The sequence below is a fragment of the Uloborus diversus genome, chromosome 9, assembly GCF_026930045.1.
Source record: "Uloborus diversus isolate 005 chromosome 9, Udiv.v.3.1, whole genome shotgun sequence".
NCBI classification, from domain to species: domain Eukaryota; kingdom Metazoa; phylum Arthropoda; class Arachnida; order Araneae; family Uloboridae; genus Uloborus; species Uloborus diversus.
Genome location: NC_072739.1, coordinates 60,059,783 through 60,081,991, shown reverse-complemented (window position 1 = coordinate 60,081,991; position 22,209 = coordinate 60,059,783). Strand labels below are relative to the sequence as shown.

The following is a 22,209-nucleotide window of genomic DNA, read 5'->3' as shown; positions in this document are numbered from 1 at the left end:
GTTAAAAAATAGGAACTGAACAAATCTTCAATTGCTAAACATTGTTGGGACACAGGTTCACAATTTTCTCTTTTCGGAAGCCAAGATCATTTGCAGACCTACAACAGTAGGTGAATTAGATTTTCTGGAATCCTTTTACATTCATAAAAACTTAAATAATCTTTGCAATGAGTCTTTTGCTGTTCCGCATTTTTCTCCAATCTTATTCAATCTTACATGTTAGAATATGTCATATTTTGCCTCAGCAATTGCTGATAGCTGATTGGTCAATGTTTTTCCGGTTATGCATTTAAACTCTCCCTTGACCTTGATTCATTCATTTGTTCATTTCTCTCTGAGGAAGGAGGCTATTGCCTCCGAAACATGTCTCTGTTTTTAAAAACTTTTTATCCTTTTTGTGCTTTTAAACGTTGTTCCATTTTTATCTAATTTACCTTGCACAAAGCTATTGCTTTTCAAGTTGTTCAACGAGTTTTCCGCAGCTTCCTTGTTGTTGCTATACAGAAAAAAAAAAGATGACATCATCCGTATAAGTGAAGAGTTTAGCATTCGTAACGTATTTCCCTAAGTCAGAAAGATACAGGTTAAAAAGTAATGGTGACAATATGGCACCTTGAGGTAGACCACAGTGAACCTTTAAAACTTTTAAAATCACACCTCTCCACTGAACTTTGATTTCTCTCCCAGTTAAAAACCCCTTGATCAGTTGACTAGTTTGATGTCCAATTTCAGGCCTATTAATTTATTTATTAGCTTTGTAATATTAACATGGCACCTTTTACATCAATAATAACTGCATAAATAAAATTCTTTTTCCTTCTACAGATTTCGATATATTTAGTTAAGTCATATAAATAATCATTGGTACCTCTTTCCGGGGTAAAACCGTAGATGAACTTAGGTAAGATATATAATATTTTAAAAGCCATGGATTAATTTGATTCAGAAGAATTTTTTCCATAAACTTAGCGATCACTTGGGTATACCTATAATTTTCTACTAGTTTTGCATTCTTTGAGCCTTTTTTAATTGGGATAAGCTTAGCTGATTTCCAAGTGTCAGGGATATCTCCCAAATCTAAGCTTCTGTTAAATATTCCTCTTAAAAATTGTTTGCCATTGTTAGGTAGAAATTTAATTGCTTTCACTGTAATCCCGTCCGAACCAGGGCTTTTGTTTTTTATGTAATTTATTGCTTTATTAAGTTCATCTGGGGAGCTTTCCGATGATAATTCGTCACCAGTATCAGTAACCTGAAAAGTAGGGGGAGGTCCTTGCTTTTATATGCAAAATATTCAACAAAGAGGTTTGCTTGTTTCTTCTTGGTTACGTTACTCCCATTTTGTTCTATAACGAGATTGCTATCATCCACCTCATTTAACAGTACTTGTTTTATTTTTTTGACTGAACTAAAGATTTCTTTTGAATTTTTAATATTATAATTCTGTTTCTCCGAAAAAGATTTTTTTTGCCCTTTTAACAGCCAGTTTGAATATTGCTGTTGCTTTCTTTAGTTTAATCCATTCTTCTGTATTAGGATGTTTTTTTTTTTTTGAACTTTTCAAGCATTCATTCCTTATGGCTTTCTTTTTGGCACAATCTCTATTGAACCACCTTAAGCCTGGGTTTTTGTTGCTGTATTTGATTGTTTTTGACTCGGCTATTTCTGCTGCCTTTGTGATATTGGTTAACTCGTTCGTTTGTTGATTAATGTCTGTATAGTGTGGTACTTCTTTAAATTTTTGTTGTAGAGCTTTAGAGGTTTTTTTCCAATCCCTGTAAATTTTAGAGATGATTTTTGTTCTAACTGGGGAGTTTTTTCTGATAATAATTGGGAAATGGTCACTCTGTGATCTTTCATCAAGTCTTACCCAATTGAAACCCATTACCAAATCCTTACTCACTTGCTGTTAAATCTAATATACCATCTTCTTTCCCTCTGTTAATTCTGGTTGGTGACATATCATTTATAACTATTAACTTCGATTCTTTTATTACAATTTGCGACTTTTGTACTGCAATTAGTAGTGATTCTGTCCCCAAATACTTGGTTATGAGCATTAAAATCACCAGTGAAGATAGCCTTATTTGATTCAAGGTTTTTAAGAACATTAAGTACAGAATTGTTAATGGAGCCTGGTGCTCTACAGCAGTTAATGATTGCGTAAGTAACTTTTTCATAAATAATAGAAACAGCTAATAGAGTGAAATCCCATTACAATGAACTTAAATAGAACAAAAATTTTGCTCGTTGTAACGAGAATTTCGTTGTTATGGATTTTCCGCAATGTAATGGAAATTAAACTGGGATTGAAATTTCACTTCGTTAAAACAGATATTTCGTTATATCTGTTTTAACGAACTATCTGAGGATTTTGCTGCGTTCAACCAACACCCCCTACACTGGGACAAGCGGCAAGACGAGGAAAGCACTACTCACTCAGGTAGGCTGATAGTTTCTCGCGATCGTAGTTCCTTCCGTTGCAAACTTTCTCTTGTGATTTTTTAATAGGGTTGGTTTTAATAATTATTTTAATATATTAATAAAAGTAAAAGCATTAATTAAAGGAAGCAAGTTTTTTTTTTAACTTTTTTAAAAGTTACCAATTTGATTTAAAATTAATAATACTTATTCGCTTCAAAATAAATTTTACTTACCTTCTTTTTTTTTAATGAAAGAATTACTGAATAGTTTAACATGCTCAGTCATAAAAAATACCAATATAATGAATGCTTAATGCTTTTAAGCCTTTGTTTATTGTTGTTATGTTTAATTATAAAATAATGTAAAGTGTTTAAGATTTGAGATAACATGCTTGCATATTCAATACTAAGATCAGGATTTAATGGCCTAGTTATTAATCATAACATCGGGAAAGGATAAATTACAGCCATATAAAATAAATTTACAATTAAATTAGAAATGAGAAATTGACAATAATTAGAACAAATTCTGTTAGAAAATATTTTATTACATTATAAATTCAATGAACACAGTAACAAAACTCTTGGAATATATATTTAGGTTCCATTACAAAATTAAAAACACAATATTCAAAAAAGGAAAGTTTTTGCTAATTAGTTTTGATTTTTATTTTTCATTAAAGTTTTTAATTTTCTCTCTTTTGCTTTTGTATGGGATGCATAGGAAATGCTGTCATTTTTTAATTTACAGTGGTCATTCAGAAATATATTATTTTTTTTACAATGCAATGCTAAATAACTACTGCAGAATAATTATTTTCACAGTAATCAAAAGCCAAATGCTTTTCTTCTTTTTCTAGCATATTTTGTATTATCTGCAAAGAGACAGCTCTCTGATTATGAACTTTCAGAAAACTGTCTTCATTAACAGATAATAATTTTGAAATTACTGCATAGCAATATACGAATATTGTGATAACATCATCTGCAGGGTATTTTAAACCTCCTCGATCTTGATGGTGTATCAAAATGTCATTTTCATGAAAATGTACAGTCTCTTCTTCATCCTTTAACCACAAAGATTTGCATGAGGGACAATCCTTCAAAAATTTCAATGTTTTATGAACTGCATATCCAGCAAGATAAACAATTACAGGCAAAACTTGAGTAGACAGTTGTAAATCATGTTCTGTAACTGTTACTCGATTTCATTAGGACATAAAAGTTCTTTGTTACTGGAGAACTCACTTTCATTCTGTGTGAAATTGTTTATATTTATTGAGACCTTGCCAAATGCATTGGATTTCAAAATTAGGGGCAAAGTTGACTGAAGCCTTAGCTTTATTTCTGTTTCATACAATTGGATTATTGAAATGTCATACTGACCACCAGCTAACTGTCTGTATTTACCAAATCGAGCTTCCAGACAGTCAGTTTGAAATTTGCCTGGTAGTATGAATTCCATACCCAATTCTTCAGTACAGTACTGACAAACTTATATAATTCCTTCTGTTGTTAAGGATAAAGCAAGAAAAGTTTCTTGAGTTAACCTACCAGTGTCGGTAGCTGTTTCCTTCCATAAGTTCAACCATTCACAAAATTTAATTAAGTATTTAAATGAAGGGCTTTTAATCTAAGGGGATGCTGATATTCATTTCTCTTATGATACCCTTTTGTTACTGTTCTCACATTCATAATATCCCACCAGTTGACAAAAATTTTAATATATTCAACTGTTGATTTTAAATCTAATACATTGCATTTTTCTTCAAGTGATTCTTTGCTCCAATTAATTGTCTATTAAATATGTTTAAAGCCAGTTTAACATTTTGTCTTTCTATGTTAGAAGGAAAGAGGGATTTGGTGTTCAAAGTAGTTGCATATTTAATTACATTATCTTTTTCAAACTCGTGTAATTTATGTAGAGATTGAAATGAGGCTGTTTTCAATCTTTCATTTTGTTTAATATCGTCACTTTCTGAAGGAAACTCAGGATAAAACATACAAGAATTTTCATTTTTTTCGATTGAGCCAATTGTTCCTCGCACATTTAATTATATGAATACTGTCAATTAAGAAAATTAATTTTCGTTTACTATCACTTGGGTTGTGGATAAACAACTTGAACTTTATTAGGTATTGAAAATTTTGACATTGCTCTACAGTTTACAGAATTATTGTCACTTGAAACACAAAATGTGTGAAAATCTATTGATTCAAGACCATTTATAACTTTGTAAAGAAATTCATGAAGTACATCAGCATTAATAGTTTTTACAGGCATTATTGCGACAACATCTTTATAACTTGATTGTACACTCTGTATCATAAAAACATAAGCTGAGTTAGTAGCTTCAGAACTATTATAAGATGAACCTAAAACATTTCCTCCCTTAAAGTCAAAAAACGGTTTAAGATGAACTTCATCCATCATAACAGTAACTGCTTTATCAGATAAGCAATTAAACTTTTGTCTAAGGTAAGATAAAAAATTGTCATCATTCAATTCATTTTTGGGATTCATATTGTAAGAAGCAAATAATTTTTTGACAGTTGAATGATGAGGCAAAGTAAGAAATCCACTATTTCTCAAAAAGTTATAAGTATGAGGAGATATTGATAAAAGCAGTGAAGAAAATATTAAAAAATCTGGTTTATATCTGTTTTGATTTTTTTCAGTGAACAGTAAAGACAACTGATCTTTAATGAAGTTAACACCTAATTTCTCATTTTCAGAGCACACAGTTTCTAATTTAGATTGTTGAAAAGTAAAAGAATTAATTAAATTTTGAATTTCATTACATTTGGATCCTTCAGTCATAACATTTTGATTTAAACTGCATAAAACTTTCGAAATTTGGTGAATATTATCAATAATCATGGGAAACTCTAATTCATTGAATTTTTTCAATTTTACTTGGTTTATGACTGCATTTAGTGATAGATCTATGTCAACAATTACATAAATATGTTTTGGTATTTCATTTACCATTAAAACTTTAATAAAAGAAAAATTATTTTCAGTACTTACAGAATTAAATCCATTACTTAAATCCAGCAATGAAATTTTTTCACGTAGTTCATTTAAAGTGTCCACTTCAAACTTTAAATTATGCTGCTCATAAGTTCCTAAACTTTCTGTTAATACATTTCCTAGCTGGAAAAGCTCTATCCTTTTTCTTTTGACCTCTGGTTCCTCTCGTACTTGCTTACTTGTTGAAAGATACACTGGACAACCAGGGAAAATGCTTGGAATGGCATCTTTATTTAATTGAGGTTGTTCCAACGGCACAGCTATTTTCTTCCCAGTTTTTTCACAAGTAAACTCTGTAGCTCGTCTGATGTCACTAGCTTTGAAATGAACCTCACATACCTGTAACAAAATAATTACATTATGAATTAAGTTTGTATTTCATAATTCATTGAGCTTCAATTTTGCATACATTTAAAATATAATAAACATAATTCAATTTAATAACAAGCTATAAAAAAGTTTACTTACTCTAGAATTTCTTGTTACTTCAAAATTTCTTGGTATAGCAGCTATCCACTTTTGGCGAATTTCATCATTTTTGGGAAATCCAAATGTCAACTTTTGGCCCGTTTGCCTCATAATTTCCTCGGCAATTAAGCACCACACACTGAAAAACCATTCAGCACTTATTGTAGTATTACTTTTAATTTGAAATTTGCCGATTAGTTTTAATTTCTTCCGCATAACTAGCTTTTTTCTACAAGAGCGAAAAGCACATGTTTGTAAACAATAACGGAAATATCCCTCTCCAAAAGGTTGAATCTGAGCACAGTGCGCGTGCTTGAGCAGTAAAGTATCGCCAAGTTGGCTTTTTTATCGCATTAGGATTTTTTCTGAAAGATAGCAATCCTGCTCAGTTTTCGTCAGCCTACCTACGTTGCGCAATCATGGCTGAAAGCAGCCCGTTGGTAGGCTTGTACCAGTCTAGGGGGTGTTAGTTCAACTGTCTTTTGCTGTATCAATGGGATTTTGCTGTAATTCAAGTCCCGTGGAAGAAAACTTATAAGAGAAGAAATATCCATACGGATGTAGGTACATAATCCACCTTCCATGCTTTCTCAATCGCATAACAAACAAAATTAGGTAAAACAGGTATTTTACCTGTGGGAAGCCATGTCTCTTGTACGCATATGACCAGAGGGTTGGTTCACGCAATAAAAAATTTCAGATAATCTAAGTTCGGCCGAAGGCCACGGGTATTCCAGGAAAGTAAAAAAAAAACCACTCCGGGAAAAATAGGAGAAAGAAAATTAGCATTCATCATCAATGACAAGATCAGGCAGAGGCTCCATATTGGTAAAGTCAGGATTCTCAGCAACAATAGGCAACTGACTAATAGGGAAAGAAAATTAGCATTCATCATCAATGACAAGATCAGGCAGAGGCTCCATATTGGTAAAGTCAGGATTCTCAGCAACAATAGGCAACAGACTAATAGGGAAACCGTACGAGTTGCCCTCTATGATGGCTACCTTTGTTTTTATTTGGCTTTGTTCGAGTTCAACAAACTGTTCTTTTAGTAAATTCAGTTCCCCTAGCACCTTTTTCAGTGTTTCGGACAACTGCTCAATTTCTTTATTTTTCTCAGCTACTATTGTTTCAAGTTGTTGGATTTTGGATAATTCAGCGGTCGGTAACGACTGTGTGTGATTATCACTGGGACTCGGGGTCCTGCTTGGGGCTTTCTTTGCCTACGTTTTCTTCATTTCAGTGGTAGGATTATTGATCTTCCTGGCTCGTTCTTGATAGTGAGAACAGCTTTTACTAGAGCTAATGTGTTTCCCTCCGCAATGAATGCATTTAGGCACGATTTCACAATTTTCATGGTTTTTTCCTATATCTGGGGCAACAAGTTTCACTTTCACAATATCTTTTGATGTGTCCGTAACGCTGGCAATTATAGCAGATTTTTGGCTGCTCTTCTAGTCTATCTATTGCGTTCAAAATATATGTTTTCTCTATCTGATTTTCCTAATTCTTTCAGAAGAACGGTAGTAGTCAGTTCTGCTGATCCGCATTTTGTGAAATGAATTAGTTGTATCACTTTGATTTCTTCCTCTAATTTTTTGGCTAAGTATTCCAACGGAATATCCACACTCACTCCTTTTATGGGGTACTTTGATGTAATGAATTCTTCAATTATACGCATGCACCAACGTCTGTATCATTGAATTTTTTAAGTTGAACAAGCTTGTTTGCTGTTTTTAGGCTTTTTGTTCCAGCAACTAAATTCTGGCTTCTGGTAACTTGTACTGAGTCTTCTTTTTGGGTTAAATTTTTAATTTCCTTGTGGAATTTTCTTCTTTTTATCAAACCAATCTAACTATCTACTCCAGAGATGACAACTGATTTCTTTGGCTCCATTTTGAAATGCTTGGTCGAGTTTGTCTTTAATTGAGACACTACTTTCCCAAACATTTTCATTTGGGGGGGGGGATCTTTTATGTTGCTTAAAATCCCATTTTTCCGTTTGCTAGGCCCCATCCAGAAAAGTTGAAGAACCTCATCTGGAGGTTAAACAAGAAAAAGAAATAGAATGTGTACAACTCCTACCAACTGAAAATAATCAAGTGAAAGGAAGACCTGATCAATTACAATCAAGACAGTATCAAAAGCTCATTGACACCTCACGTCTAACACCACGCATTCTACCCAACTGAGCAATTTATGGTTTACTTATGCAATATTATTATCCAACTTTGTTTAATACATAATCATTTTATTAAGCAAGATTGAGAATTTATTTTTTGTGATTTTAGTGCTGTTATTAAGTTTTCTCATTTTTTTTGCTGACATTTTTATATATTGTTTCACAGAAATTCCTCATTGGCTGTATGTGTATTCCAAAGCTCCTCTGGAACTGGATCACAAGCTGAAGGTAATCTAATTAGTTTGTTAAATATCTTATATATGCATGGTTAAAAATACAGTTTACTCTCAAGAACTCAAAGTATGCTAAAACGTTCGAATAATTGATAGTTCAAGTTATAGAAAGTTCCCATAGCCTTCTCAAGTTTTTCCAGTTTAAAATGTCTGTTTAATGATTGCTGCTGTCAGTTTTTTCTTAGTTAGAGCACGCTGTGCTCTAACTAAGAAAGATTAGTTTGTCAGCTGTGCTTGTGACGCTGATTTTCTTTCTACTAATAATGTGTCATATCATTGGTACATAATATTCCTTGACACCTAGTGCTGTACTGTTTTCTTTATTTTCTCCATTGCAATAAGCAGAATGTAATAACAAAACACACACACACAAAGAATACAAGCTGAAGTTAAGATCTTTCTTAAAGCATTGTTGCTCTATTTTCATGACTTTTCATCAACTATGTTTCAATCAACTGGAATATGTATATTTTTTCTGTTAATTTAATGTAAAATGGATCAAGCAATGTAGTTTGATTTCTTTATGTTCCCATATGTTTTCATGAATAATTATTCTCATTTATGTGTTATAAAAATATGTATAGGGTTTGAAATAAGGTTCAAATTTTAAAGGGAATGTCCCCCTTCAGCCCAGATGTTGGGAGGGGGGGTTGCCGCTTTAACATGGGTGAATTGGCAGCAATCATTCCATGTTCCCTTTAGTCTAACGTTCCATACTAACAAGAGGGAGATGTTGGAAATTGACGTTTCTTCCGGGCTTTATTTTCAATGCAAACCAAATAAGCAAGCTTGTACAGTAAAGATAAAGTGCAATAGATGACAAAAATGCAAAAGAAAGAAAAAAAGAGAGAAAAATTTACAGTTATTGTGCATTATTTTCCCACCACAGAATTAAAACATATATAAAATTCTAACAATAAATTTTACATGCCAATGCAAGTTGTGGCTGATTTTGTCATCAGGATAATATGAAATTTACATGTCACTTTTGAAACAAGTTTTTTCCCTAGTGCTGTAGTTATGTAGTTTGCAACCTATTTGCATTATTTTTATTACAAGGTACCAAATATGTCAGGAGGCAGCACCTCCCCCCCCCCTGCTCAACTATAGTACCGTCCAACCCTGAAAGCTAAACAAGTTTCTAATTTTTGCTGTTTATCAATTTCTTTACCAAGAAAGTTAAAAAACAGCAGTACAGTCAGAAGTACAGGGATGTCCCTCGTATAACACGATTAATTCGTTCCATGTAGTATCGAAACTGTGTTATACGAGACTTTTTTTTAAATAACATTTTTACTTATTTTTAATACTAATTATGTATGTGCATGAGAAAAATCAGGTTAAGATGTATCATGTTATATCGAAACCGTGTTCCGTGCTATATCAAAACCAAGTTCCATTAAAAATAAAGTAAAAATTTATTAGAGTTATTAACCTTTAACAGAATGTATTAAACAAAAATGAAATTCCATCTTTTTAAAATATAACATTGGAGTTATATCAAAACCTTGAAGTATTAAATTCAAGTTTCGTACCGTGTAATATCGAAACTGTGTTATAATAATCGCAAATTTTGGTACCATGTAATATTGAAACCGTATTGTACAATTAGTGTTATACAAAGGAGCCCATGGGTTCCTACAGCAAATTTTTACTTATATAACAAATTAAAATACCAAAAATACCCACATTTTAATGTTTAATAAAACCAAATAAGCAACGTTAAAAGAGCTGTTCTTGAGTTAATGATGAATGGATCAAGTTTTCATACGTGTGATTTTTCGCTTATTGGTAGATTCAACTAATTTTTATTTTGATCTTCAAGTTCAAGGGGAAAAAATTCTCAATGTTATTTTGTTTTTTTTAATTAATACTTAAGAGTCAAAATATAAGAATTTATGAAAAATCTCATGCTTGTAAAAAATAATTTTCTATTTTTGTTTAGCATGCTTTATTTGGTTCACTGTTAACGAAATAGCAAGTAATGTAGAAAGTTTAGAGATTGCTACTCAATTTCACCAACCCTTTAAAATGACATAAGCCGACTGTTCCTTGGGCAATCTTTCTCCATCCTGCACAAGATTCTTTTTCTTTCTTTGATTAAACAACTTTTTAAGTTTGTTACGAAGTAAATAATTGTTTTTGTTTTGTAATTCAAAATTTTAGTTTGAAAATATACATGCACTATTTGTCCTAAGAAAAGCTAGCATTTAGAATAAGTAAAATAACATTCTAAATTTAGTTCGTATGCATGTGAAATGATTGGCAACATCTCAGACAAAAAAAAAGAAGAAAATTCTTTCTTGATTGAGTGAAAACATGCCTTTCCTTTAAAAAAAAAAATAAATAAATGTTAGCATTGAAGGGAAACAAATTAGACAATTTACCTCCATAACATGACATGAAACTTTTTTCCTTGCAGTTTTGTTGTATGTTTTAATCACTACCCACTGTATTTTTCAGTTGTTTCTAATGTTTCCCAATTCTTATTTCTAGTGGGAGTTATTTAGACTGCCTGAATTAGACTGCTTTCAAGCCATGTTAAATAGACTTCACAGACAAGAGCTTGAAAGTATTGTTATGAGCTACGAAGCATATCGACTTGCACTTCTGAAAGAAATGGACAGATGCTTGAAAGAAAAGGAAGAAAGAAACTCTAATTAAAATCATTTAGCAAGCAAATATCTATCCTATTTATTTTTATATCTGTATGGAAATATTTACAAAATTCTAGTGATATGTGGTTGTGATAAAACTGCAGAATCATTTTTATCCAAAATTTCGAGCTTAATCTAAGAATGTGTGTGTTTGAAAGTATGAATTGGTTTGAAGATGAGTGTTGGTAACTATTTTTAAATGTTGAGTGGCACTTAAAGATGATGTTTTTTAATAATAATTATTTCAAAATGCTTTGAAAGACAACGTAGAAGTTTTCTTGTATTTAAAATGGAGCTAAATGTCATTGGAAACTAATGTTATAAAAGTGGCATTTTCAAATGTACTCTAATTTAAAATCTTGAATTACGTGAAATTGTCTTTACCTCATGCTTGGGTTCAGAATCGTACTTCCAGTCATAAATTAAAATAATAACCAAAATGTCTTACGAGTTTGCTGTAATATTTGTCAACATTTCATCCATCACTTATAATCAGGGACTGACAAAAATCGCAAAATCTTAGACACCAAGGAACATTTTAGGCTCCTGCCAGATTATTCTTCAGATTTTATAGAAAATATTAGTGTAACAGGACTTCTGAAAGATTCTTGTCACCACACACACAGAACTGGTAACTCGGGCAAATTTTGTTAGTCTTCTTAACAAACTGGAACCCAGAGTTGTTGGACCCTGCTTATAACACTTATTGCCCTGCTTATAACAACTGTATTGTTGGAGTTTGTTTAACTACATGACAAGGTGTTATTATCATTATTTGTAAAAATTATCTTTTCCTTTAACTCCTTACGTAACAAAATCGTGTTTTTTCAGGAATGGAAAGAATTGACTACTTGAAAACAAGCTCTTCAAGTCTGATCTTAAAATACTTTGGATCTTAATTTTCCATCAACAGGGCACAAATTTCAAATTTGATGTAACTGCTTCTGATTGGCTTTTCTTCCTTGTTCTTGAGAACATACAAGATGGATGATCTTCTTGTGTCTTGAGAGGACATCTGATTGGTAGAATCTGGTAGAAGTCTAAAAGCGTTGGATCCTATTACGTTTGGATAATCAGGAATAATAACAAGGATTTTAAAAAAAATGATTCACTCTAACACTTACTCAAATATTTTTTTTATTGTTAATTTTTCTCTAATACAGTGAAATCCTGTTACAACGAATACCGATACAACGAAATTTTCGATACAACGAACAAAATGTTCAGTCCGGTTTTAAAACGCTTTAAGATAATGTATAAAAAATCTCATTTTAAAGAAGAGATTTTTTCCAAAAATTCGTTACAATGAAATATTTTTCTTAAAGTCAGTTGGAATATTTTGTACATAATGCTGTTTTCAAAACTAAAAAACAACTTTCACAAGTCGTTACGTGAAAATTCCGTACTTTCAACACAGAGGCATTCAAGGTGGAAATGCACTCGTACTGAAACGTGGGTTGATGTGTGGCAACAAAAGCTAGTGTCCATCCAAGCGCAGGCGATTTCTGCACACCAAACGCAAGGCACCTTGCAAATTCAGAAAGGGTTCATGTGGTCATAATGTTTATCAATTAGAATCTTTTATAATGTCTACTGGGACCAAATATCTCGCATAAAAGAAAATAACAACACTTTTTGTGATGACGACCAATAAATAAAAGTTCAGTGTTCAAACTTTTTTTAAGAATAATTAATGTGTTAATTATATTTTAGATTTTTTGTAACTGTAAAAGTTGCAGATTTACGTATATTAGGGTGTTTGTAAAACTAACACTTTTATAAAAATAAAGTAACTTTTTAGACGGTTCCATTACAATGAAATATTTTATTGGTCCCTTGGAGTTTGTTGTAACGAGATTTCACTGTACTAAGTGCAGGGTCATACTAAAAAGGGAAGACCTGATGTGTATCGATTTTTACCATCTGTACAAAACAGTTTAAAAGGTTATTTTACTCATCCTGTTTTAAAGTGTTCTGAGATTTTTTTTGTTTTTAATTGTAGCGTTTAACTTTTCCGTCTTCTTTAGTATCACCTGTTTTGTGACCTAAAGGAAGATGCAGATACATAAAAAGTGAATGTGGAAAACATCTTTTGCATTCAATTGTTTTGCATTTCATCTGAAAAGGTTTATAGTACAGTCAAGCACACTTATTAGAATATCGGTTAAAAGAATATCCCGCTTAATGTAATGCATTTTCAATGCACCAAACCGCTGATGTCTGTTATTTTAATCCTGTTTAATGGAATAAATATGCTTAGTAGAATAATTTTTCGTGGAAAATTGGCTATTCCATTAAGACTGTAAAAGAAAATGTTTTCTCTCGATACATGGTTCAATTTAGGATCAAAAGTTTTTCACAGCATTATCAGTTGCTGTAATGCAATAGTGTATGATTTTAAGAAATTTAGTTTGCAACAGGGATAAGATTCTTCAGACTTTGCAACTTTCAGACTTATATACCTTTTTTAAAAAAATAACTTTCTCACATTTTCCCCTCATTTTTTGTTCATGCAAAAGTCTCTCCGAGAAGATTGGCTTAACCTACATTACACTTTAAATGAGACCAATCTTAAGTTCTGCCAATTTTATGAAAGAATCTTCAGTGAAATACTTCTATGTTTTGAAAATGATGGTGGACGTTCAAGACTTTCTTGTAATGAAATTATTTTTGCATATCTAATTGGGAAAAAAAACATTTGGGGGATTTCACCTGGGGTATGGAAAGACTTGGAAAAAAAAAAGATGATTTGAAATCAATTTGTTTTTTTAACAATAAAAGTGGTGGGAAGTTTGGGGGACAACATCCCCTTTCATTACAGCACTGTGTATACCATTAGGAATATTCTGCCTCATTAATTTTATTTGTTAGAAAAGAGCAAACCTGAGTATTGGGCATTTTTTAGTTTTGAATAAGATTTCATGCCCCTATCTTTTTTTTTTTTTTTTTGAATCAGTTGTATGTGTAATATCAGACTTTTTACTCAGATAGTACTCTTGTGCCTGTTGAATAGAAAAATTGAATACAACATAATGTCAAAAATTAAGTATGTACTTACTTAAATTTAGTTGTTACATATGTATGCACACCACTAGCGCAGCCAGAAATACCTTCTAGAAGGAGTTTTTGATCAAAAATACCTTCTAAAGGGTTTTTTTAAAAATTAAAAACAGCCCTTTCATATGCATAAACTACTGTATTAGAATTTGCATTTATATTAAGACCAATGTCTCTGGGGGGTTGCCCTCCCCCCCTCTTTGCTGCGCCACTGATGCATCACTTAATCTACATTTCAAGTTTCTCTTTGCAAGTGCTCACTTGTTCATTGCATAAATTTTGGAAGCCTATTTTTGATAAGCTGTGTATTGTTCAAAAGTAAAAGTATTTTTATCAAGAAATTATCATGCCACAATGCATTAGCAAGCCTTGGAAATATTCTTCACTGTGTTTCTCATACATAAATATATTAATATTTTTGAATAGAATATTGAGATGTGTATTTTTATATGTAAATGTATTTGTAAAGTTTTATGTACTTATGTAAAATAAACTGCTTTTTTTTCGTATTCTTTTCTTCCTTCTTTATTATCTTTTAGTTTTTTTTTTAACTCTTCTCCTTTTTCTGACATTTTATTTATTTTTTACATGACTAACGAATTTATCTGTGACTATGTTTTGAAGTTACATCTTCCAATTTTGAGCGAAAGGAAGTGCATTAAGTCAAGAATAAAGTCTTTATTACGCGAAAGTGGTTTCAAGATTTTTAATACTGAGCTCTAGACTGTCCTCGGAACCTTTTACTTCAGGTCAAGTTCAGTGGAACTTTCACTCCACTGAAAGACCAGTTATTTCAGATATCCATTTTAAATTCGAATGGATTGCAGAAAAAACTCTTGGCGCTTTTGGAGCTGCACAACCATCATTGCTTGCCCATGATGCCACTCCAGCTATGTAAATATCTTCCATAATATAACCTCATTAGTGGAGCGCCTTTGTCACCCTGAAAATAAAAATACTCTATTTCAAATCCTTGGTAAACAAAGTATTAAGAGCTACCTGCAAATGAAGGGGCAAAATTAAAAATTTGGAGATGACAAGTACCAATTATAGAAGAAATTATCCATCTGTTTTGAGGCACGATGTGGCCTCAAAACAGATGGGGTCCCTTGACAGATGCTGCTATGCAGAATGATTTAGAAAGACTTTTCAATAAAATCCTACCTACTGTTTGAACTTTGGGCACATTTTACTCAAAACAAGTTCATTTACATTTCTTTGAATCTCACTACCTCATGTATTGGATCCAATACTATTCCAGCAATGAACAAGATGATGGTGAGGGAAGTTGAAAGATAAAGACAAAATATACCTTTAACCAGGACAACTTTGCCGGGTTTAAATGCGATAATATTTGCTGCTCTTCTGAGTTTCAAAACCAGCTAACAGATGCAGTAGTATTTTCATTGCACAAAGACATCACTTGCTGGTTTTGAAACTTAGTAGAGCCCCAAATACTATCGTTATTAAAAACCAGCAAAGTTCTCCCCAGATGACGATAGCTTCTTCAGCTATCTTAAGCTCCTGAGCAACCATTCCCATGAACTCTGCTTAGGTTGGAATGCAGCTTCATGTCAAGCATTGTCGTGCACGCAAGTGCACTTTGATTGTCCACTGAAGAGGGTAAAACTGGGCATTGTACTCTTAATGAGTCTTAAATGTGATAACTATGTAAAGTTATTGATTAGTGAAAAACATAGAAAGAAGGAAGAGTTGGGTTGCTCAGGATCAAGTGAGACATATTGAGAAGGAAAAAAATAAATATTTTCTATGGCACCACTCCGAAAGCTGGGAGGCAACTGACTTGCGCTGCGCTGTAAAACTAACAACCCCCACCACTGTCACAGTCAAGCGGAGCATGCTGCAGAGTGTGCATGCATCAGTATAACATGAGGCTCATTACTTTTGGATCGTACCACGTATGTTAACACAAGGGACGCTGAACTTTATAAAAATGAAGAATTGGTAAAGTAATTTTCTAACTGATTAGCCATTTAAATTATGTAATAACAGCTCTGATGAATATATAATGTAAGAAGAAATCATAAATAAGTATGCAATTATTGACATTGTTTGGCGAACCTCCAGACTCAAATACCAACTCTTCTATACCTCACAAGTGTCTGTCCCGTATCTGTATGCGCACAACATCTTTTCTGTGAACCACTTCGGATATCGTTTCTCACACTCTTCTTCATCCCAGACGTCCATGTCGGTCTTCAGTAGAACATCACTTCCTGGTCCATCTGAAAGTGGAAAGTAAGTTGTAGAGTCAGTTTTTATTCTGTGCAGAAGAATTTATACTTTACAATATTTTTTTTTTTTAATGTGAAAAGCATCTTTATGACATTGCGCCGTTATGAACAGGTCAATAGCAAAGTTTTAGTAGCGTTAAATGTTTCGAAAAATGCACTATATTAATGTTCTGTTGTGGCTGTTTCCATAGAATTTATAGTGTAAGTTATTCTTCAAGACAATTCTTTAAATCAGGGGTGTTAGTGATTCGAAAATTTTGGTCTGACAACACTATTTAAAATATAGATATATATATTTTTTCCCCAATGATTTTGGCATGCATATTTGAAGAGTTTTAATGGGGGGGGGGCGAGTTTTTTTCAGTTTCCCAAAATTTCACACTGTCTTCAGAAAATTTTACTCTGAGTCTACTATCACCCCTATTTTATACTAAAACCTGCTTGTATGGAATTGATTGTAATTTTTTTACTGAAATTTCAATCAGTGCTTCAAAATAAGGATGTGATTCACTTAAAAGGTATCAGTTTTTGTTGACAACATTTGAAAATTCATTTATAATATCTCGCACCCCACTAATGTCAAATGGTAAGAAAATTGAAAAGAGAAACCGCGTTTGTTCTCTTGAGAATAAACTTTCATTTTCCTTACTGTTAGATGTTCTGCCCCAACCAGCAGTGGTAAGAGCCATGTCAGGTGGATACCAGGCATCTGTTCTTGGCAAACAAATTGGCCTGTAGATTTTTGCAACTCCATCGTAGGGTGTTTTGAGCTTCATCAGCGCCATGTCGTTATTATACGGAGTTGGCTTTCCGTACTGAGGATGATGGTAAACTCTTTCCACATCATACTTTTTCGATGTTGCCTCTCGCTTGGAAACATAGTGTTTTCCCAAAAAGACGTCCAAGACTTCTGGATACCATTCTATCCTGGTTATCAAGAGCAAATACATTACATATGTTAGTATGGAAAAATAGCAACTGAATTCAAACTATTTGAATTTGCCTGAAGAAATTACTTTGTAATAAATGGATCTTACCCATGATCATGATGTGGTAACCGTCCATTTAATCTTTCATCTGCTGGTATTTTGATTCAATATTCAGCATTATTTATAGCGTTTATATCACTAAAGAGATGTGTTCAATTTAATAACCACTGGACATGCATATGGATTATAAAGGGGGGTCTTGGCGGTCAAACTGAGAAAGGGCTGACCTGGCTCACCACCTCCTATATAACTGTAGTATATGCAGGAGGTGGTGCTTGGCTCTGGGGATTCGATCTCACGATCTTCCCAGTATTAGCACGACGCTACAAGCAACTGAGCAGAAGGATTCTCAAGTTGGGAAGCTGTGCATTGAAGCAATGCGTAATAAAAAACAGAATAAATTGTTTTTTTCTACAAAAACAACCAAGATGTTTGTTATCTCTTAATCTTTCGCCAAAAGCGGTGAAAAATATCTTTAAAATAAGGCCTTACTTGTGAAGTTTGATAAATAAATGAGGGAGTATGGCATTGCAACAAAAAAAAAAAGACCTTAGAGAAATAATTATGCCTTATTGAACTCGCATTACATTTTTTGACTTGTGTTGCATTTATTGTACAAATTTGTTTTGAATTATAGTGATGCAGTTAAAAACATCATATGTAATAGCCGTTTTTTAAATGTGGAGGTGCTTAAATTCAGAGTTAAGTTTTTACTGTCTCCTGAGAACCATAAATTCCAGTTCCTCATTTATCCAGAATTTTCGATTTACCAAAGGAGGTCCGGACCCAATCACTTCAGTATTTAATCGTGGTTTAATAATAGGAATGCTTTTTCCACAGATTTATTAGCAAAAGTCTGGTAAAACATTTAATCCTTACCATGTGTCAAAAAGACTTGCAGCAGTTATGACGTAATATGGATTTATCAATGCGCCGGCTCCTACTATAGTTTTATCATATACAATCATTGCCTAAAATGAATAAATTATTATGTTAATAAAACTGATGCACAAACACAGAAAATAAAATAAAACCACGGAAATTAAAACAACTGAATTGTTTCTTCGAACGGGGGGAACAGATCTGGGATTCGTGGTCTTTTTATCTTGTCTCATTTTGGATTTTTTATGTTTACTAAATTAATAAGTTGAAAAATTTAAAAATCAGTTTCTCACGGTCACAAGTTAAGCTTATAAGTGTTTGCTTCAAAAAAAAAAAAAAAATCGTGATATTTGGCAGTTAATAATTTTGAAATGGTGAAAATTTAATATTTAAACAATTTAAATTATCTTCGAGAGATGATGCAACTTTAACTCTGGTTGGCTGAGTGGAGAATCATGAGGAAGCGTTGTTCGTTAAGCTGTTGCAAGCCACTTTCAAGTATTGGAATTAAATAATTTAATTTTCAAATTGTGTTTGCTTTTTTACTTCCTTTTACAAAAAAGGAAGTATTGTATTCGCAAAAAAAATCACTAAAAAATCGACCTTAATTTCCATTTTGCTCACCCCCAAATGAATGTTGAGATTTTTTTTCGACCCGACCACACATGCATATGTACCTAAGAACATGTAGATCTCCGAAATATCCATTTTGATGATTTCCGAGTTGGTTACAACGAGTTTTCTCGTGACATCTGTATGTTGCATAACTCAAGAACAGTATGTCCTAGAAAGTTGAAATTTGGTATGTAGACTCCTAGTGGGGTCTAGTTGTGCACCTTCCCTTTTGGTCGCATTCAGGTGTTTCTAAAGGGGTCTTTTGCCCCTTTTTTGGGGAAAATCATTGTTACTTTCGATGTAAACTCAATTGGTGTTATAATTTGGCGGACACTTGGCGATATATCACCAGTCTTTTGGTCGTCAATGTGGCGACAAATTTGGCGATTTTTTTTCTAAATCTGGTTTTAAGTTGGCCATTGTTGGTGATATTTAGAGAGTTATCAATTGAATCACATTAAAATTGCCAATAATGGGGAAATAACATTAAATTGGTGTAAAAGGAAGTCATGTGATGCGATCACATCAGCTCATTATTTTTTTGTTATTGAGAGTTACCCGAAAGGGGATATAGACAAAGGTAATAAAGATTAACAAAGAACTTGAGAATTTTTCATTTTGTCAAGTTCCTGTATTAAAGTTTTTATTGTTGCTGTTAGAGTTTGAAATGTTGAGTTTTCAAAGGAGAAGTTTTCTGAATTTTCAATAATCAGTACTTTTTCGATTGTTCTTGGTATATTTACAATTGTTCTGGCGGGATTTCCAGTATTTTGGTCTGATTTAACAAAGTTTGCAGGATTATGACCAACCCTATCAAAATTTGTGTTTGAATTTTTAAAGATTTTTCCATTAATCATGGATAATCTGTATGGGAATTTTGAATGATTTGCAGTGTGATGATCACTGCAGTTGGCACATTTAGGGGTAATTTTTGTTTCTTCATTGTCTTTACTGCAATTTTTAGTCCCTATGAGGCACAGCACAAACCAGGCAAATGGGGCGATTGCAGCTGAAGGAAGATGACTCTATAAATATTGTATTGTTGGCAGTTCCAACATTGTTTAATTTGATTTGTTGATTTAAGTTGTTCAATTTTAATATTAATTTCTCCAAGTTTTTTGAGTTCCCAGATAGATTTATTGGATAAGTTATCCGCTAAATGTATTAGGAACAGTGGGAGTTGGTGTTTTTCAGGTCCTTTATGGAGCTGTGTTGAGTGTATTATAGATTTTTTTTTTTTAAGTTTATTATTGATCCAATCAAGGTCAGTACTAATTGGTAAGCCTCTGATAATTACTTTCATTATTTTTTCATTTTTCAATCTAATTGAAAGTTGAAAAATATTATTCTCAGCGAGGTAGTTTTTGAGTTTGTTGTATGCATTAACGGAGGAAGCATAACATAAAAGTTTACTTTGATTTATTTTCCCTGTGATAGTTTCATGGGTTATTTCTGTAAATAGTTTAAGTTTTTCCCCTGGATTTGAGGTATCATCTACCGAAAGAGGAGGAATTTTGGCTTTAGGTGTTGGTATTATTTTTGTCATCAGTTGTTACTATACTAGAATTTGGATTTTCAAGTTAGTTTCTTCAAGATTGTCATGTTCTGTGTCATTATTACTTGATTGGACCAGTCTAGCTGGGCCCAGTGCCTGTTGCCTGTCACTTTTGTATTTGTATTTGATTCTGACTCTATCAAGTTAATTTTTGTTTTTTCATTTTCCAAAATTTTTTGGACAATGGGTATAACATTATTTGATAACTCAATTTCAGGAAAAGAGTTAAAATCTTCATTATTTGATTTCAAATTTTTACCAGAATTTGAATTTTTAAAATTTAATTCAATTTTGTCTTCAGAGTAAATATCATCATTTTTTATTTCCAAATTTTTTCCAAACTTGAATTTACTCGTATATTAGTGAACTGAATTTTAAATTTAGATTTAGTATCCTCATTTATTGTTTTCAAATGATCTCGAGAATATGCTTGTTTCCAGGATTTTCCCAGAATTTTTGGGCTTGGATCGTTGTCTTTAGTAAGTTTGTTTTTTATTTTTCTTCTTAGAATTTTTAGGTTTAGTTTGAATTAAGTCCTCACTACACTGTGAAGGAGCATTTTGCGATTGGTGGACACTTTCTTCAAATATTCTCCTTTTATTATCGAACAATTTGCTCATGTTTTCATCATATTGTTTTCTGGTTTTTATAAAGAGTTGTTCGTAGATCTGAATTAATTTCAGCTTGGTAAGAAAAAGTAGCTCTAAGTTCTTCGTTTCTTTTAATTAATTTTTTATCATAATTGTTTTGAAGTTTCAGTAGGTTTGAGTTAAGTTTTTTAATTTTAATTGAAGATGCATCACATCTCATTGTTTGCAATTTAAAATAAAATTTCAAAATGAGCATAGTTAAGTGCGGAAGAGGTAGAATGATCAAAATAAGAATTAATTGAGTCATTAGTAAAATTAATAACTTCATCAAAATTAACTTTTTTTTAAAGAAGATATAAAATTTAGTTAAAATAATTTGGTCTAAGTAGTTGTTAATGAGACAAGATTATTCTTTCCTTATCAATTATGAGCACAATTTTTTTTAAACAAAACTTGATTTTAAAATTTTTATTAGCCCTTTTTTGTACATAGCATATCTTAGATCATATTTTTTTGAACATTTTTTTAAAACGTTTTAACTATGCCACAAATGTTATAAAAAACGTAATTAAGTAAAGTACTGCTTAAAATACCAAACTTTGTGTAAGACTATAGATTTCGTTCGGAATTTATGTTTTCGAGGAAATAAATTGGCCATTACATAGAGATTTGAGGTTTATCTTGCACTAAAAAAATTTAAAATGTTAACCGAATTTATTGGTTAAAAATTATTTTATAAAAACATTGGAAATTTTATACCATCCAAGGAAACTCGAATGGTTTTGCTTCTTTTCCACCAGCTATTCGCTCTGAATCATGAGAATTTGGGATTCCGCAATCTATGAAATAAATACATTATTGTTATTATTCTCAAGGTTTAAAAGAAAGAAAAGCAAAGAAATATGGCAAAAAATTTAGAATCCCATTAAAACCAAGGAGGAGGTATGTAGACATTTGGTTTATCTCTTGAAACCATAAGCAACAAACAAAATGTTTATAAAATGAAAGCAATGTATTAACCGCAACGAAATTTTTGCAGGCTGTTGGCTAGAAGAAGCAAAGCCAGGCAAAACTAACAAAGGAAACCAAGACCACTGTGACATTTGGTGGCCGAGTAGTTTTCTTTTCTCGAGATGGTGTGGTGTTCGATTCTCACAGAAGACTTGGGTGTGATTCTCCTCGCTTTGTGCTGGGTCATTCCATGCGAAATGAGCAAATCAGCTGTGGCTGACATGTCACAGATTTCAATAAAAATTTTTATTTAGGTAA

At 32.3% G+C, this 22,209-nt stretch overlaps 2 protein-coding genes across 3 annotated transcripts in view; one reads left to right on the top strand and one right to left on the bottom strand.

Annotated features, from left to right (window-relative positions):
* The window catches only part of LOC129230074 (scaffold protein salvador-like), a 72,596-nt gene extending 58,033 nt beyond the window's left edge, over positions 1 to 14,563 (top strand). The window contains exons 8-9 of one of the 2 annotated variants that reach the window (XM_054864462.1): positions 8,274 to 8,335; positions 10,837 to 14,563. In XM_054864462.1, the coding sequence (XP_054720437.1) occupies positions 8,274 to 8,335; positions 10,837 to 11,004 (230 nt within the window). In that variant the 3' untranslated portion in view covers positions 11,005 to 14,563. The remainder of the gene's footprint in view (positions 1 to 8,273; positions 8,336 to 10,836) is intronic. The other variant, XM_054864463.1, reaches the window with a different exon arrangement.
* Positions 14,564 to 14,649: 86 nt separating this feature from the next.
* LOC129230073 (transmembrane protease serine 9-like) overlaps positions 14,650 to 22,209 on the bottom strand; it is a gene marked incomplete in the record, with an annotated part of 109,558 nt that continues 101,998 nt past the window's right edge. The window contains 5 exon segments of the mRNA XM_054864461.1: positions 14,650 to 14,997; positions 16,167 to 16,300; positions 16,959 to 17,236; positions 18,178 to 18,269; positions 21,700 to 21,779. Coding sequence (XP_054720436.1) covers positions 14,917 to 14,997; positions 16,167 to 16,300; positions 16,959 to 17,236; positions 18,178 to 18,269; positions 21,700 to 21,779 — 665 coding nt within the window.